Below are 18873 nucleotides of genomic sequence, written 5' to 3'. Positions count from 1 at the left end.
AAACCAAGTGTCAGGAGTGGAGTTATTACATACATACATTTCTGGGCATAGTGGGAGCATCTATGAATCTCCTCGGGGCGAGACTTTCATCACACGCGAGACGTTTGCCGAGCCGCTTATTGGAGTTTTCGTGTTTTATGGCGAGTCATCAAACGTCGCCGCCATGATGAAAGCTCACATTTTTCGTATTTCATGTCGCCCATCAGGCTTGTATAAATGGTTGCTAACAATCAGACAAAATCTCTAGCAGGATGGCTGGAAATAGCCAAACAGAACCAGTCGTTTATCATGGAGGATACGTTCCAGATCCAAACACAATCGGTGATATAGAGACCAGATTAAAAAAAAAAAAAAGGTTTTATGTAGTTTAACCCCTCCCACACATAATATTTAACATACTAGTTTATAGACTTTGGCTCACTACCAGGAGCCAAAATAAAAGTTGTGGGCCATATTTTAGGGCTTAAAACCAAAATTGTCAAATACTGCTAAATGAACACTTGAAACCAAATTAGCAACATTCTTTCCTGTTTTTTGGGGGATTTTTTTCTCCAGTTTTTTTGTGGGTCTGTTTAGGATAGACATGCCAAAAAAAAACATGTTGATGAGAGAACTAATATTGAGGGTGGAATTATTAATACAAATGTCCCAGGATTTTTTTTTCTTTCATCAAGCATAAAACCAACAAAACTGGGGAAAAAATAAAAATGGCAATAAGAATAATCAAATAGTTATTTTGTAAGATTCACTCAAAACGTAGATGCTAGTGTGCCTAGCAACCAAGCATGACCTAAAATTGTATTTTTATTCATAGTGTCAAATGTACTGTATATTCCGACGGGGCTTGTAATAAGCGCATAAATGCCAGGTGAAAATAACATCTCGCTTTTGCATTTAACGCAATAGTGTCGATTGTTAAAATGATAGATGAGGGTGTCAATCAAAAGTTAACTCTATTATGTTAGTACAACTATCCTGGATGTATATTCAGTGTGTAATGCCAAATTACCCAAGCTTGACATTGTATGATTTGACTAGCAAACTAGTGTTGCCGCTAACTGCATAAATTATGCGTGCGTGTGTCTATCATTATTTTTTTTACCGCAATGCCGAGAGCAAATAAAATAGTTAGGGGATATTCGACCTGTCGGTCACTGTGTGGTTATATGCACCTCACCCCCATCCCCACTCCAATTGCCAGGACACTGAAAATACATTCAATGTATATGTGAAATGCAAATGAAGTGGTAGCACGCCTGAGAATCATTCTGGCCTCCCCAGAAGCTCGCCGCTGCCAGTGTTCCTCATCAATGCTTTCTGCTGAAACATACAATTTGCAATATGCGCTTAATGAGTTGTTGAAGGCTGAGAATGAATCCCATTCTAGACATAATTGTGTGGAGCTTTCCTGAGGGAGCGTATGTGTGTGTGCTTCTCAGTGTGTGTATATGTGGGTGAGAGAGTGAGTGAAGGCTCTTTAATCTTCATTTGATGGTTCTGGAAGAGGAGGAAGGAGACTCGAAGCGCTGAGAGATGAGGAAAAATGGCAGCTGGAAAAGATGAAGGAAGAGATGGTGCTGGTGTGAAGAGTGAGAAAACAGCGTGGGTGGACATACCAAGGATGGAGAAGAAGGTGCGAGAAGGAATTGTGAGCAAGAATAGTCGTGTTGACATCGTGTCACCGTTTAAGAGCACTTTTCGTTTGCAGAAAACAGTTTCTCTACAAATGAACCCAAAAAAAAAATGATGGGCAACACACTAGATGAATGGTTAGCATGTCCTCAGGGCTAGTTTTAAGTCGACATTTAGAACTGCGACAGCAAGGAATAAACCAGAACGCTCTTGGTATTCCCCAAATGATAATTAATTTGGAAAGCATTGTAACGTAGTGTTGGCTCGTGAGTGAACGATTCATTCAAAAGAACGACTCTTTTCAGTGAACGAGAGTGATTCGTTTTGGGGTTTTTTCAGTTCATTTGACTTCAACCAGTAGGTGTCGGTAATGCGCATTGAAGCTGTTGCCACCTCGCCTTAAAACAAAACGAAGAAGAAAATGACGTAACTTTCCGTTCACGAACGAATCGTGAATTGCATTTCCCGTTCCCCAACTGAACGGACCTGTGAGTGAACGAGTTAGTGATTCGCATTTCCAGTTCATCGCGAGAACGGATCAGTGAGGGAACGAATCGGGACTTTCCCGTTTGCGAACGAGTCAACGAGTGAACTGCCTTCCTTCCCTCCGTGCATCAACGGATCAGTCAGTGAACGTGTTGCGTCTCCCTCCTGGCGTGTACTATGTAAATCAGAATGTCGATTTAGGATTTGCCAAGGAAAGAAAGAAGCACTTATGCACGTTTTCTCCAAGCTAGCTTCTAACTTTATTGAATGAAGGGATGCGCCGTTATGCAAAAACGGGGAGATTATGCGTCTCTTTGGGTAATCTTGATTTTATAAATGTAAGTCCCAATGATCGTGAGCAGCAGCGGAGCCCCATTTCAACCCCTTACACTGAGTGCCAAGCAGGGAAGAAATGGGTACCATTTTTATAGTTTCTGGTATGACCCGGCCGGGGTTTGGACCCACAACCTTCCTGTCTCAGGGAGGACACTCTACCACTAGCCCACTGAGCTGGTAGGCGGTGTTGGATGGTGGTATAACACTTATAGTAGTTTTTAAATAACGTATGCATATACACGCCTAAATATTGTTATCCAATATATCTACTGAAATTTCACATTGGATTGCTGGTTTGAAATTTACTTTTAATGTTATTTTTAATAAACATTTATGTTAAAACTTGTCTGGTGTTTTATTCCTTGTTTTTATATTCGCCAATTAAAACATAAAAATCAGACATTTGGTTAACTGCTTTATATGACAATATGTGTAGGTACACCTCATGGACACTTTAATAGGTACACTACACGAGGTTAAAAACAAAGAATAAATAAATAAAGGGTTAATTGCACAACTAAAGCAGGTATATTCTCACACTTGGGATCGAACCAAGTTCTTACCGAGCAAGAGCCCGAGTCACTAACCAGTCGGCTATTTCGCCCGGCAGCCTACAATTGCTTGCACTGTTTTGTACTAGTGATGTGCATTCCAGTTAAGTGAAAATCTTTAGGATCGGTTGTGTGTGTTTAACGAGGGTAACTTGGAAAACATATTGGAACGCCGCCCCGAGGACTAGAGCTTGACACCTGACACCATGATATTTCCCTAATAAAGTGGCCTGTTATTAGGTACACTTGAAAATGGCGGTGTACCTAATGGAGTGTCTGTGTGATTCCCTCGTTAAGTGCACCTGCGTGAAAAGTTTTAGCTCTTGCAGAACGTGAAAGGAGCTAAAAGTTTTCACGCAGGTGCGCTTAACGAGGGTCACTTGGAAAACATGTTGGAACGTGGCCCCAAGGACTAGAGCTTGACACCTGTGACCTTTGACCATGATATTTCCCTAATAAAGTGGCCTGTTTTTAGGTACACTTGAAAATGGCGGTGTACCTAATGGAGTGTCTGTGTGATTCCCTCGTTAAATGCACCTGCGTGAAAAGTTTTAGCTCCTGCAGAACGTGAAAGGAGCTAAAACCTTTCACGCAGGTGCACTTAACGAGGGTCACTTGGAAAACATGTTGGAACGCGGCCCCGAGGACTAGAGCTTGACACCTGTGACCTTTGACCATGATATTTCCCTAATAAAGTGGCCTGTTTTTAGGTACACTTGAAAATGGCGGTGTACCTAATGGGGTGTCTGTGTGATTCCCTCGTTAAATGCACCTGCGTGAAAAGTTTTAGCTCCTGCAGAACGTGAAAGGAGCTAAAACTTTTCACGCAGGTGCACTTAACGAGGGTCACTTGGAAAACATGTTGGAACGCGGCCCCGAGGACTAGAGCTTGACACCTGTGACCTTTGACCATGATATTTCCCTAATAAAGTGGCCTGTTATTAGGTACACTTGAAAATGGCGGTGTACCTAATGGAGTGTCTGTGTGATTCCCTCGTTAAGTGCACCTGCGTGAAAAGTTTTAGCTCCTGCAGCACGTGAAAGGAGCTAAAACTTTTCACGCAGGTGCGCTTAACGAGGGTCACTTGGAAAACATGTTGGAACGCGGCCCTTCGAGGATTGGAGGACGGCACCCTTGGTTTAAGTGAAAAGTGCCACACCCGCCCTCACCCCCACTTTCTGATTGGCTGTTTGATCTGTGACGTCACTTGAACACTCCATTAGGTACACCGCCATTTTCAAGTGTACCTAATAACAGGCCAGTTCATTAGGGAAATATCATGGCCAAAGCTTAACTGAAAGTGAAAAGTGCCACACCCGCCCTCACCCCCACTTTCTGATTGGCTGTTTGATCTGTGACGTCACTTGGACACTCCATTAGGTACACCGCCATTTTCAAGTGTACCTAATAACAGGCCAGTTCATTCGGAAAAATCATGGCCAAAGCTGAACTGAAAGTGAAAAGTGCCACACCCCCACCTCCTGATTGACTGGTTGATCTGTGACGTCACACAGACACTACATTAGGTACACCACCATTTTCAGGTGTACCTAATAACTTTATGTATTTTTTGTACGTGTCAAGAATGTGGATTTGACTACTTGCTCTTTATTTTCGGGGACACCAACACATTTTACACAACGTAAAACACATGTACATATATAAAGCAGTTAACCAAATGTCAATTTTTTGTTTTCATGCCCAAAAAAATAAAAACAAGGAATAAAACACCAGACAAGTTTTAACAGGTTTTTAATGTTTATTAAAATAATAATAATAATAAAAGTAAATTTCAAACCAGCAATCTAATGTGAAATTGCAGTAGATATACATACACATATTGTCATATAAAGCAGTTAACCAATTGATTTGATCTGATTTTTATGTTTTAATTGGCGATTATAAAAACAAGGAATAAAACACCAGACAAGTTTTAACAAATGTTTATTAAAAATAAAAGTAAATTTCAAACCAGCAATCCAATGTGAAATTGCAGTAGATATATTGGAAACAATATTTAGGCGTATATATGCATACACGTTATTTAAAAACGACTATAAGTGTGATCAAATCAAGATTACCCAAAGAGAAGCATAATCTCCCCGTTGTTGCATAACGGCGCATCCCTTCATGCAATAAAGTTAGCCGTTAGCTTGGAGAAAACGCGCATAAAAGACGTGGTGTTTCAGTGAGTGGTTCTTTCTTTTCTTGGCAAATCGTAAATCGACATTCTGGTTTACATAGTCCACGCCAGGAGGAAGACGCAACACGTTCGCTGACTGATCCGTTGATGCACGGGGGGAAGGAAGGCAGTTGACCCATTGACTCGTTCGCGAACGGGAAAGTCAGGATTCGTTCCCTCACTGATCCGTTCTCGCGATGACCTGGAAATGCAAATCATTAACTCGGTCACTCATAGATCCGTTCAGTTGGGGAACAGGAAATGCAATTCACGACTCGTTCGTGCACGGGAAGTGACGTCATTTTCTTCTTCGTTTTGTTTTACGGCGAGGTGGCACCAGCTTCAGTGGGCATTACCGACACCTACTGAAGTCATATGAACGGAAACCCCGTTTAATTTTTTGGGCATGAAAACATAAATCTGACATTTCGTTAACTGCTTTATATGACAATATGTATGTGTGTTTTACGTTGTGTAATATGTGTTGTTGTCCCCCAAAATAAAGAGCAAGTAGTCAAATACACATTCTTGACACGTACAAAAATGCATAAAGTTATTAGGTACCCCAGAAAACGTCAGAGAGAAGGAAATAACATTTTGTTAAATGCGTGTTCAATGCAAATGCCTTTTTGTTGACCTTGTCCAACTTTGCCGGAACCAAACCGAACTTGACAATCACTGTGGCGATGATTCACACGGATCGCTATTACCATATGGTGGAGGGGCTGACAGCGAGGTGGTGGTGTTAGGTGGCGCTTAAAGAGGGAGCCATTGGGGGGCAGCGGGAGGAAGCGCTTGGGTGAAGGGCGCTCCTGGACCAGAATGATGAAGGGAGCCTTCGAAGGACAGATGGGAATGAGATTGGCCAATCAATACTTTCCAAGGGTGTTTTGTTATTAACGCATACAGCGAGGAGGCCCCATTTAACACACCTCACCTGACACGCACGCACACACGGAGTATTAATCAAAGGCACACTAAAGTAACTCTCCTCGCGCAAGCCAGATGTCTGTTGTAGTACCAAGAGTGACCTGTGAGAGGCGGTATTGTACCAATAAGGATTCACAGCCATACTTTCCGTTAAAACGACTCCGAACAATGGTTTGAAATTGTACGAATGCAACTGAGTAAATAAACACCCTCAATAACTCTATGAGTTTACCATTTATTTGTCAATGATTGATGAAATTTAAGCAATGGAGTGGAATTTATAGAAGTAAATGAATTTATCTCCAGTCAATTGGTCGGTGCGATCTGTCACGTGACAACGGCGCCCCGTTCATGGCCTGCGTGGCCTGCCTGCTGCTTCACTGTGGTTTTAAGTTAGACGCCCGAGCCAAGACTCTAAATTCAGTCATTGTTTTCTTTTGACCTGCTATCTATTTGTTATTCCAACTGCGGCTGTGAAAAATGAAAATGGGTTTTATGTATGGAGTCATAATCCAAATGGATTTTTTTGTCGCTCTGCCGGCGCTGCTCTGACAGCCTGTGGCTATTTATCTGTCCCCGCTCTAATTCTTCATCAGTGGACGTGTGCTTGTGCATTCACTGCCGCTAAATGTACCAGCTTTCTGTCTTTTCACGCTCTTACTTTCTACTAAAATTGCACAGCAGAGGTCAGGGAGTCTCATGATGGTTGATTCCGAATACTTTACCTGTGGAGCTAAATTGGCCAGCAGTGGGCGCTTGTGAGCATGATATTTTTCTTTTAAACGAACCAAATTAAACCGGCAGGTAAACAAGCTTGATTACTTTGGTTGAGGAGAACCACTTCTGCCTAAAGCCAAACTGTGGCAGGGATTTTTTAAATTTGTGGGTCTGAGTTTATATGCTGTCTACAGAATCTATAGTGTAGATAAACCTCATCATCTGATGTCATTTGCCATTCAAACCACCAAGATATAAATCCCCCTCGAGTTAATTGCAGCCATATTTTTTGTAAGCAAATATTGAGAAAAATAATTAAAGAATGTAATAAAAACACGAGTTGATATTTCCCGCAGCTATTGACACAAGCCGTTTATTTGTTAGACAAGACTTCCCTCTACTGGCTCTCACAAGTAACTTCCTCAATATGTTTCATGTACTTGTAGAATGCAATTGAAGATGCAAAAACGGACTTCTTATTTGAGTAGAGAAAAAAAATGGCGGGTGGTTTGGTAGGCTTTATTTTCGATCTACTGGATAGGATCATGCTTAGGATGGTTCACACTTAGGGTTCGGGGCTTGGTCGGGCTAGATCAGGGGTCGACAACCTTTTTTACTCAAAGAGCCATTTGGGACCGCCCCCCAATGAAAAGAAAGCACCCGGAGCCACAACCCATTTTGACATCATTATATATATTATGCATGTACGTATATATTATGCTATGTACAAAAAACTATTGCATTTATGAAAATGAAATCAACGAACTGCTGCAGAGAACACAGAATTTTATTTCTGCATGTAATAAAAAGCATTTTACACTTGGTTGATGCTTAATTTCAAATAAAATACCCGGTGACTGAGTCCTCGTATTTAAGAAATAAAAATCCAAACTTACCCAACCCACTGAACAAAAAATGCAAACAGCCTGCAGTCACCTGTCCTCTTATTTATGAGATAAAAATCCAAACTTCTCCAAATATTATCCACCAGCACGGAACGAACAATGCAAACCAAAAAAATGCGCAGTCTGCTTCTGTCCCGTCGCGTGTACTGGAGTGTGCAGCCAGTTCTCCTCCTGAATTAAAAAAAAGGACCACTTCACTTAATATATAGTTATCACGCTGGTAGTGTGCTGGAAAAGCGCCGGCTGCCAGACGTGAGGGATGCCAGGAATTCGAATGCCGCACATCGGCGGATGTGACGCATATTTTGGGCGGTAAAAATATTAAAAATGTTTCATTTTAATGTTACAAGTTTACCATAATCTTCGAATTCAGAATTATATTTTAAAATGAACAAACTAAAATAAAATTTAATTTTTTATAAAATACTAATTATTCTCCAAAGTCACAGGGAGCCACAACAGAAGGATGAAAGAGCACATGTGGCTCCGGAGCCATGGGTTGCCGACCCCTGGCCTAGTTAGAAACCCCAATTTTAGAAACCCTAAAAGTAGTTTGAAACCCTCGTTGGAAACCCTAACCCTAGCTTTAAAACCTAGTTTGAAACCCTAACCTTGGTTTAAAACCCTAGTCGGAAACCCTGAGCCTAGATTGAAACCCTAATTAGCGATGGCAAAACTCCTTGGAAACCCTAGTCAGAAACCCTAACCCTAGTTTTGAAAGCCTACTTAGAAACCCTAACCCTAACCCTAACCCTAACTCTAACTCTAACTCTAACCCTAACCCTAACCCTAACCCTAACTCTAACTCTAACTCTAACTCTAACTCTAACCCTAACCCTAGTTTTGAAAGCCTCGTTAGAAACCCTAACCCCAACGCTAATCCTAACCCTAACCCTAACTCTGGAAACCCTAGTCGAAAACCCTAACCCTAGTTTTGAAAGCCTAGTTAGAAACCCTAATCTTAGAAACCCTAAAAGTAGTTTGAAAGCCTCGTTGGAAACCTTAAGCCTAGCTTTAAAACCTAGTTTGTAACCCTAACCTTGGTTTAAAACCCTAGTCGGAAACCCTGAGCCTAGATTGAAACCCTAATTAGCGATGGCAAAACTCCTTGGAAACCCTAGTCGGAAACCCTAACCCTAGTTTTGAAAGCCTAGTTAGAAACCCTAACCCTAACCCTAACTCTAGTTTTGAAAGCCTAGTTAGTAACCCTAACCCTAACCCTAACCCTAACCCTAACCCTAACCCTAACCCTAACCCTAACTCTAACGCTAACGCTAACGCTAACCCTAACTCTAACTCTAACCCTAGTTTTGAAAGCCTAGTTAGAAACCCTAACCCCAACCCTAATCCTAACCCTAATTTTGGAAACCCGAGTCGAAAACCCTAACCCTAGTTTGAAAGCCTAGTTAGAAACCCTAATCTTAGAAACCCTAAAAGTAGATTGAAAGCCTCGTTGGAAACCTTAAGCCTAGCTTTAAAACCTAGTTTGTAACCCTAACCTTGGTTTAAAACCCTAGTCGGAAACCCTAACCCTAGTTTGAAACCCTAATTAGCAATGGCAAAACTCCTTGGAAACCCTGGTCGGAAACCCTAACCCTAGTTTTGAAAGCCACGTTAGAAACCCTATTCTTAGAAACCCTAAAAGTAGTTTGAAACTAGGGGTGTAACGATTCATCGATACACATCGATTAATCGATATAATGCTCTACGATTTGTTGGCATCGATGCTAAACGTAAACATCGATCTATATCGCCCGTTTTTGACCTCGGACATTAGACGCGACTTTATTTTGAAATCCAGTTCATTGTTGCTTGCTTCCTCTTTCCGGGAGCAGTGCGCGGCGTGTTGTGTTGTGAGCAGAGCAGGCATGTGAAAGGGGAGCCGACAACTACGCGGCTCCTGGGCTGGTGCTATGGCTAGTGTCCAAGAAGACGAGGAAATTCGCTCCCCTTTGGGCTTCAAGTCATTCGTTTGGAAGCAATTTGTAATTTCCTAAATAAAGAGTTTGCAGTACCTTGTTGATTTTGCGTATGAATTGTTATAAATCAGGATATTGTTCTCTATCGATCGTAGAGCACTATATCGTGATGTACCGTGAATGAATCACAGCAGGCTTTAAGATATCGGCAAATATCGTATCATGATTCTTTGTATCGATATGATATCGTATCGTTACAAAACCCGCGATTTACACCTAGTTGCCATCAGGCAGACGCTACAGATCAATTAGATCAAGGACTAGCAGATTCGCCAAATGTGTGGGTTTTTAGCTTGTATCTTTTTATTCGATTTGTTTTCTATTTTTTTTTTGCACTGATCGGTTGGCACTTTTTAAATTCCATTGTACGTGTGTGACAATGACAATAAAGATCTATTCTATTCTATTCTCGTCAGCTTTGCGCCGGGCTTGGATTGGCAACGCGATCTTTTGCAAAGTTGCTGAGGGCCTCCATCCATCCATCCATCCATCCATCCATCCATCCATCCATCCATCCATCCATCCATCCATCCATCCAGCTCGCCTGCGCGTGAGGGAAAAGCACAAAGGACAAAGACCATGCGCGTGGTGGGTTTGATTATTTTATTACTTAAGAGCAAAAAGAAGCACAATGACAGCCAGCCAATCAAATTCAATCAAAAGAAAATCCAAGTGTCATTCATATGCTTACTGCGGACTTTAACGTCACTTTAACTTATTAACTTAGCGGTGGTACATGTGTACTTGCATGGGGCACAAGGCCGGCGATGCTTTTTGTGGGCTCATCCGCTCGCCGCGCCTACTCGCTGTCTTCTAGTTGGCAAGCTGAAGCAGCAGTTGGACCAAAGTGACAATCACCAGCAGAGCAGGGGAGTAGGACAGGCCGTTGCCGCCGCCGCGGTCGTTGCCTTTGCCGCCGCTGTTGCCTTTGCCGCCGCCGACGGTAACGTTGCCTTTGCCGGCGCCGGCAACGTTGCCTTTGCCGCCGCTGTCGTCACCGCCGCTGTCGTCACCGCCGTCGTCGTCACCGCCGTCGTCGTCACCGCCGTCGTCGTCACTGGCTTTGATGGCCGGCACTTGGGAATGGCAGATGAAAAGCAAATTGGAAAACGTCAGCTGTCAAAATTACAACTTGCCGCACCACTTTTGCGCCTGGCGAAGTGCTCTCTCTCATTTACGGCAAATTTGTGGAGAATCGAGTAGAGGCGGCCAAAGAAGTTCCTAACACACTTAAAGCGCTTAAGGAGACGTGAGTGCAGTTTGTAAAAAATAAAAGCTGCGCTGAATGGGCTAATTCCCACTGCCAATTAAATACAAAATGGTTGGACAACACGGACGACGGATCAACGAAAAGACCAAATTTGGTCGCATGTGTCGCACGACTAACTTTTGTGTGTCAAATGAGTGGAGAGGTTTCATGAGAGCTTTCAAATGTTTTGGAAGCCAACTGGAATTTTGGAGCTCTTATCTTGCAACCAACTTTTCTCTTGAAAATTGCATGCATTTGTTGACATTTGTTTGGCCTGCCTGATTGTGCCACCTTCTGTCTGCATGTGTGCCCTGTGGGAAAGAGATGGTGCAGAAAAGGTTTCATGCGGCCGGTGACTTTTTGCGCAACATCAAACCTTGAACGGTGAACTTTTGCTTTGCTGGAGCGATGCTGCCATCCGTGGCCACGTACGTTCCCTGGGATTCCTTCCCCAGGTTTAGGATCTTCAGGGTGGACTTGAATCCTCCAGTTTTCTTGTACTTGCCAGTCTCGTCTTCAATAACTGTAGGTGTGGGTCCTTCCTTCGTCCAGGTGACATCGCTTTTGGCAGGGCCAATGGCTTTCAGCCAGAGCTCACCAGTCGCCTCGCCGTCGCACGTCACGTCTGTTGCGCCGCCAAAGCAGTCTGCCACTGCCAGCACAAGAAAAGCAGAATTGGCCAAAGTATCACACACACACTCTCCGTGCAAAGTACAAGGACACAAGACTCTGGTCAAAGTAGCAAGACAAAGATGCTGAGATGTTGCTATTTTGGGCCAAAACCGAGTTAATGTTTGCTCAATTGTTTTGGAAGCCAAGTGAATTGGAGTTTTGGAGCGCTTTTGGGGCATATTTTGGCAACTTTTCACCGGAAAATTGAATGCATTTCTTGACGTGCATGATTGTGCGTTTGTCTGCATGTGCCCTGTGGGAAAGAAATGGTGCAGAAAAGGCTTCATGTGGCCGGCGGCTTTTCGCGCAACATCAAACCTTGGACGATGAACGTTTGCTTTGTTGAGATGCCTGCGCCGCTGGCCGTGTACTTTCCCTCGGAGTCGCCGTTCAGGTTTAGGATCGTCAGGACGGCTTCATTTGGTTCACTTTTCGCGTACTTGCCAGCGCCGGGCGTAATTGTTTCAGGTGGGGATCCTTCCTTCATCCAGTTGACATTATCTTGACCCGTAGCGCCATGGGCTTTCAAGGCGAGCGCTCCTCCCCGCTTGCCTTGGCACTTCTTGTCATCAGTAGCTCCAGCGTGGTCGCATGGCGTCACTGGCAGCACAAAAAAAGCAATAGTGGCCAAATATCACTCACTCACAGAAAGACAATCATTCATCTCCACTTGTTCCGATTTGATTTTTTTCTTGTTTTGTTTGTTTGAGCTGAGAACATCCATCCATGTCTTGTCGCTTGTTTCGAACCAGAAAAGTGCACGTCCATTGCTATGCTTAGCAAAGATCTCGGACGTGACCCTCGATCAAATTGATTAAGTTCTGTGTTACTTTTCCAAAGTCGTGCTTTGTAGTATAGATCGGGTTCATTCTGAAAATGGAGAACTTGAATATTTGTGTGCTGTTCAATCAAATGTACACACCGCGACAAAAAAAGCAAGAAGAATCTAATCACCAACTTTTGGGGACTTTTTTGTTTCAACGAGCCGAGTGCCCCGTCCCCCCAAGATATCTTTGGGGGGGGCGAAATCCAACATATACTTTCGTTATTTTCACCCCCGCAACGTCACGTTGTCTTTTTAAAAGGCAGAATGTGATTCTCTTTACTATTTTAGTAGGTTTAAAAAAACTGGGGGGGGAAAAAAAGAAAATCGGAACCCATCCTCTTTATTTACCTCCATGACACTGAACTGGTGTTTGCAAGGAAATTGCTTTAGCGCCAGGAGCACAATGCGACTGACATAAGAGCGTTTACAAGACGAAATTGAAATCAATCCATAAAAAAAGAAACATTTCATTTGTGCGCATACTGGGTGGTCAACAACATGTTGAGTCCACAGTCAAGAAGACGACAACAATCGATTCGAATAAGCGGCCGTACCTTCCGCACTTTGCCCAACGCAGAAGACGAGGCCCAAGGCCATGCACAGCAGCTTGAGGTCCAACTTCATTGTGCCTCTCGAAGACGAGTCGGAAGTCTGCCTGCTGTCTGTCGGAGCTGGAAGTGTGAAGAGATGCGAGCCGAGCAGAGCCGAATCGAGCCGAGCTGGAGCTGCAAGTGTGAAGAGATGCAAGCGAGCGAGCCAAACAACGCAAATGAAGACAATCCGCCAGTCGGCCCGAGAAAAGCACAAACGTCTCGAGCAAAGCAAACAAAGGACCGTCATCGGCCTCGTCACAGCCATCAAAGTCAGGCTTTGAAAGTCTGCACATATTCGTTGCTTGTTCATTGGCTGGATTCGGGGGCTTTATTTCGATCACGTAAGAAGCTTCGAAAGCGGCCGTCAAACTTCCCATGAGCTGACGCCATAAAGCTGCGTGCGTGCGTGCGTGCGTGCAGATCATTTGGAATCTGTTGTGTCACTTGCTTGTTTTCCCGGAATACTTTTTACATGATTGTGTAAACAACGCAGAGCGGGCTAGCATGTGGAAGCAAATCCTGGCCGAAAAAAAAAGAAAAGAGAAAAAATTGTATTGAAGAAAAAAAAAAAAAAAAACCTAAAGATTGTATTGGACTAATCATAGGGTGGGGACTCAATGAGATTTTCTTCTTACTGCTTTCCACAAGAGTGCCTGTCTATGACGAAACATGTTGGAAAGCAGTGCACCGAGTGACCAGCAGATGTCGCCCGTATACGCGCAGTCAGTTTGACCTGATGCATTTTCTAAATGATACGGTGTCGTTGTCACTATCTATCTATCTATCTATCTATCTATCTATCTATCTATCTATCTATCTATCTATCTATCTATCTATCTATCTATCTATCTATCTATCTATCTATCTATCTATCTATCTATCTATCTATCTATCTATCTATCTATCTATCTATCTATCTATCTATCTATCTATCTATCTATCTGTGGCAACACACATTTCCGTCATATGTATTCACGGGTATTGTGACAATGACAATCATTTAGTCGGTTTGTTTCAAGTCTGTTCGAAATTTGCCAAACTACAGTTGCCGTTTTTAATTATACAGCGAGGGTTCAGTTACAGTTATGGCTCGGAATGACGTTTCAAGAGAGGGTTTGAAAGAAACTTTCACAGCCACGGATAGTGTTTCAAAGTAGGCTTGGAAGATAAAGTCAATTGGGTTTTCAAGGCTCGTATCATAGATACTCAAAAACTGCTTTCAAGTGTATTTGCGTGAAGTCAAGGAAACGGACGGTTGTTGTTGTTTTCATTCAACATGTGCAGATGGACTCCATCCAACCAAAGAACTTCTTTGCACACAATGAGTTAGTTTAGCCTCCTGACATCCAAGAAGACAACCAGTCAGGAAATGCGGGGCTCATTCGAGGGCCTGTTAAGGACGGGCGCTATTTCATAAAAGACACCAAAAAACTGTGATGGATGTATGTTGAGCAATCAGAGCCAGGAGGGCTTTTTTTTTTTTTTTTGCTAAACACTACCATAAAACCAATTTAAATTCTTAGACTTGTATTAGTTTATTGCCAACAGTCTCTTCGTCGTGGCTGCACAGTGTTTACGGGTGTCTATGATGTTTGGGAAGAATCCAATTTGAGCCTCTCTGTGCGACCACCATGTGACTGTATCTACCTCCAGGGCATTCAGGATCACAAGTGTTTGCTCATGACTTCATCTACATTCGCAATGGGAACGTTTCATTCACCAATCAGGTTACAAATTGGTGCTCGCAGCCTCACATAACTAACTAGCCCACAATGGATTTGGCATTTTTTTCCCTTCCTTTGATTGGTTGCATAACAACAATGGCGAGATATCAACCAAAATGTCATTGTTTCAAGCAAACGTTCCCAACGGACTATTGAATACATGAGTCCAACCACGTCAGCAGTTCTTGGGAACATCTGGATAACATCAGGGAATGAAGTGACCACCAAGTCAGGATTCTTTACCTTTTCCATATAATGCATGTCAAAACGCATTACATACTAATATACAACAACTAAAGCTCTACTGGAAGCCAATGAGAGTAGTTATACTTTGACACTGTTGGCTGACCTTGTGTTACAAACCAATTACTATTGCACAACATGTTCAACTTTGCAAAAGTGGGTGCGTGTAGCTTCAAGGAGGAGTGGCAAAGGCATGTTTGTGTGTGTCCACTGGGGGGGCGGTTACAATACATGTGCACAATAAGAGTGTAAAGCCCCACCTCGGCACTGCAGAGAGTTGTGAGGCAGGCCACCTTGAGTGAAGCGGCGAAAAAAATTCACCAGGTACGTTCCTCCGTTTGGGAGTCAGCGCACTGCATCCATCCGAAATTCAAAAACAAATGCATTGCATGCAGCAGCTGAGAAGAAAAATCATAAGGACTCTAATGATTCTGGTTTGTAGTGGAGATACAGCTTTTTTTTTTTCCTCCTTAAACCAACGCTGTCTTTTATTCCTGCACAGCCAAGCCAAGCAGAACAGCAAGAGCCGACATGAAATTCCAAGCACTTTTGTTCCTGGTGCTGCTCTTCTGCACCACAGTGTGTCTGGCACAAGGTTAGTAAGAGCGACGCTGAAACACATGCTTGGCCTTCAAAGACCAAAGGCTTTATTGGCTGGCAGATGCAGCTCCGGGCACATGATTAGGACAGTTAAATGCTTTGTTTTGCACCACGGGGGTCACTTGTTGATTGCACAATTTACGAACCGGTAGTTTTGGTGTAATTGAGGCTCTCTTGACACATGCATCTGTTTTTGATTATTCACATTCTTCTGTTAAACTTGGTTGGGAAATGTCTTCAGGCTCTGGTGTGGAATTACTGTGCTCGTTAGGCTTTCAATGTGTTGAAATATTGAAGTCGAGGAGACGAAAAGAAATCGATGGATAAAGAAAGATGGGAATTGAGAGATAAATAGATAGATTGGGGCTTGACATTTATGATGGGTCACAGCTGTCCGTTTCAAACTTTGTCATAGGCGTGTCCAAATATTGGATTGGCACCGTGCGCGTGTAATTCTACAGCAAATTAAGGCCATGTCAGTTGAAATTTGACCACTTGATATTTATTTCTTTTAAATTTTATTTAAAGAATTATTTGTAATTTTGTTTAGTTTTTTTTTTTTTTTTTGCATGATTCACACCATTTTTTAATTTTTTTTAATTTGTAATTTATTGTCTTTCTTTTTACATGATTCACACCACTTGAGCAAAACAAAGCATGCATATATTTTTGGGAGTCATGTTACGTGGTATATGATTTTCTTTGTTGTATTTGAAGGCTACTTTTCAGTAAATCATGCTAGTGTTTAGCATGTCTTAACTAAGAGGTTCTGTTTCTCACCTGAGGCCTTCCTGTGTGAAGTTCTCATGTCTTCCTCGCATGCATGTTAGGTTCATCGAAGGTTCTCAATTGTCCCTAGATGCCAATGTGAGCGTGAGTGAAGTATTGGGGGGGGAAAATGGCCACATTGTCTGGTATAAATCATTTTCACAACATCAACAAATATGGTTAATAGTTTTTTGTTGTTGTCACAGAGGCGGATTATCCTACCGTGGCCACATTGTCTGGTAGAAATCATTCTCACATGAACAAATATGCTTAATAGTTGTTTTTTTTGGTCACAGAGGCTGATTATCTTACCGTGTGACCTTGACCTTCCTTGTGCAGGTTCTTACGGTGACTGCTGCTTGGGACATGTCGGTGGGATGAAGACAAAGACAAAGGGAAAGGTTCAGAGCTACAGGATTCAGGAAACAGATGGCGATTGCAACATCAGAGCTGTTGTGTGAGTTCGTAAGCTCATTGTTTTCATTTCAGCCGCACAATTGCGACCCATAATCATCTGGCATCAAGAAATGGAAAACTAAATGACCTTGTGGATTTGGAATGAGTCAAATGTTGGATGATGTCGGTGCGTGCGTGTGTGCAGGTTTACCATAAAGAAGAGGTCCGGACGTAAGGCGCAGAGGACCATCTGTGCCAATCCTGAGGATATTTGGGTCCAGGAGTTGATGGAGGTTGTGAGATTGAGAATGATGGTTCAGAATTAGGTACAAGGAATTAAGCACCGATGCACATGATGTCTCATACAAAGGCAACTCATTGCGCAACTTTTTGTCTAGAAGCAAAAGGAGACTCAAGAAGCTTTGGAAGATCTTCATCATGAAGCACACGGAGCACATTAGGCGCATGTAAATTTGCCAGTTTCTGTCACTGACAAAGAATGTATTTCATGCTTATAACATTTCAGACACCTATAGCACAATTTTAAATGTTTTCTTTTTATGTTAGTGATGTTTGAATGCCTGCAAGCAATGAGCCACTATCGGGCAGCTTTGGATTGTGGGTGCACACTTGAAGCCAAAATGATTCATAAACTGGACATATTTGGAGCGCAAGTGAATTTCTATCTGCTGAGTGAGCGTTTTGCTGGAAATGACGAAAGAAATTGGCAAAAGACTAACGGACATTGTGGGAAGAAATGCAATTTTTATTATTTGTGGCCAAAATGATTTGTAGTTTTCTTCTCAAATATACTTATGTACATCCAGTGGTTTGAATATAATTTTTTAAAAATTAAAATAAAGACTATTTTCAGCGTAGCGCTAATTATCATTGGCAGAAATGAACCTGTCATTAAAATAAATATATATATATATATATTTTTTTTTAATCACTAACTCACAATTTAGTCAGGTTATGAATCATTTTGAGCTTAACTTTGTGTACAAGAAGCATTTCGTATTGTATGCGAGACATATGGGAAGGGACCACTTTGTAGATAGGTGCACATTTGTTTTTGAAAATCCATCAAATTTTTGTATTTTTGTAATCGTGCTCCAATTATACTTGGTAATAAAATGAGAATGGATTATTGTTTTCCACTTAAGCACACAAGCATCTGTTCTCCATTATCTTTGAGTTCATTTGTGTGAAACTCGGCACCATCTCCTTTTATGGTCATTTTCCCCCACTCTACCAAAAAGAAACCAAATTTGTCAACAATACTTAAATTCGCTATCAAGTGGACGCGACTCGGCCCCCACTGAGACGCCCGCCGGGTCACGCTGAGCTTAGCTTTCTCCTGATTATTGGCAGGACTTGCGTAAACACCACAAATTCCCAAAAGGACACAACCTAGAACATTCATCCAAACGACCTCCGGTGTGGTCTCGCCAAGCTGTTTTTTATTACAAGCGAAGGCGGCACCGGATTGACCCGAAGGTTAAAGACGCCACCGTGCAGGGGTAATATTTCATAACCACGTCCCAAATGGGATGTGACAGCATGTCCTTACAAGAAACCCACTTTGCCGTCAGCTCTTTTCTCATTATTTGGCCGTGGATGAATTGCGAAACAAAACAAAGTAGCATGCCAGTGATGTCAAGACCTATGAGGGCTAAGTAAAGCACAGGGACTATTAACCCCTTCTCGCTCCTCTGCGTGCCAAAAAAGACAAAACATGTTTTTAAAAAGTGTCACGTGACTGGACTGGAGCAGAAACGGGCTTTCCAAGCAGGATGCAAAGAAGTCCACTATAATGGATAAACAAAAATAACCCCATTAGGTACACCTAAACGGTCTAATCCGGATCTCGATAAGTAACACAAGAGCAGATAATGTTGCTCAACTTACTGGAATGCCAAGTTAAAAAGTCGTTCTAAAAAAAAAAACATCTTTGCTAAAACCATGGCGGAATATCCCTCGGTGGAAAAGACAAACAGCGCTCTTCCGTTTGCAAACAAATGGACATTAAAATGACCAAATTGAATGAGAGCAAAGGGAAATTTCTTCTCGACACCTACGT

General features: G+C 42.5%; 2 protein-coding genes and 1 long non-coding RNA gene across 3 annotated transcripts; 1 reads left to right on the top strand and 2 right to left on the bottom strand.

Moving 5' to 3' along the window:
• Positions 1-10771: 10771 nt before the first annotated feature.
• On the bottom strand, positions 10772-13468 carry LOC119122348. Its single transcript, XM_037250740.1, has 3 exons — positions 13021-13468; positions 11959-12240; positions 10772-11620 (listed from the first exon to the last, which is right to left on the bottom strand). The coding sequence occupies exons 1-3, from the start codon at positions 13367-13369 to the stop codon at positions 11310-11312; spliced, it is 942 nt and encodes a 313-aa protein (XP_037106635.1). The 5' UTR covers positions 13370-13468; the 3' UTR covers positions 10772-11309.
• Positions 13469-15240: 1772 nt separating this feature from the next.
• Positions 15241-17652, top strand: ccl25b (chemokine (C-C motif) ligand 25b). The gene is made up of 5 exons (XM_037250769.1): positions 15241-15350; positions 15534-15621; positions 16734-16851; positions 16996-17116; positions 17189-17652. Exons 2-4 carry the CDS (start codon positions 15558-15560, stop codon positions 17114-17116), a joined length of 303 nt encoding a protein of 100 aa, XP_037106664.1. The 5' UTR covers positions 15241-15350; positions 15534-15557; the 3' UTR covers positions 17189-17652.
• Positions 15321-16826, bottom strand: LOC119122371. Its single transcript, XR_005097842.1, has 3 exons — positions 16707-16826; positions 16407-16481; positions 15321-15520 (listed from the first exon to the last, which is right to left on the bottom strand). It is a non-coding gene; the product is annotated as an uncharacterized LOC119122371 (long non-coding RNA).
• Positions 17653-18873: the final 1221 nt, after the last annotated feature.

Source organism: Syngnathus acus, chromosome 4, assembly GCF_901709675.1.
Source record: "Syngnathus acus chromosome 4, fSynAcu1.2, whole genome shotgun sequence".
NCBI lineage: Eukaryota > Metazoa > Chordata > Actinopteri > Syngnathiformes > Syngnathidae > Syngnathus > Syngnathus acus.
Note: the sequence above shows the minus strand (reverse complement) of the source record. Positions and strands in the feature narration are given on the sequence as shown.

Bases quoted from the DNA above. Each gene is read 5' to 3' on its own strand.
- LOC119122348 (XM_037250740.1), bottom strand. From the start codon at position 13,369: ATGAACAAGCAACGAATATGTGCAGACTTTCAAAGCCTGACTTTGATG. The intron at 12,241-13,020 runs GTACGGCCGCTT...TTGTGCTGCCAG, and splicing joins CGTTGGGCAAAGTGCGGAAG to TGACGCCATGCGACCACGCT. The intron at 11,621-11,958 runs GTTTGATGTTGC...TTGTGCTGGCAG, and splicing joins GCAAACGTTCATCGTCCAAG to TGGCAGACTGCTTTGGCGGC.
- ccl25b (XM_037250769.1), top strand. From the start codon at position 15,558: ATGAAATTCCAAGCACTTTTGTTCCTGGTGCTGCTCTTCTGCACCACA. The intron at 15,622-16,733 runs GTTAGTAAGAGC...TTCCTTGTGCAG, and splicing joins CACAGTGTGTCTGGCACAAG to GTTCTTACGGTGACTGCTGC. The intron at 16,852-16,995 runs GTGAGTTCGTAA...GCGTGTGTGCAG, and splicing joins TGCAACATCAGAGCTGTTGT to GTTTACCATAAAGAAGAGGT.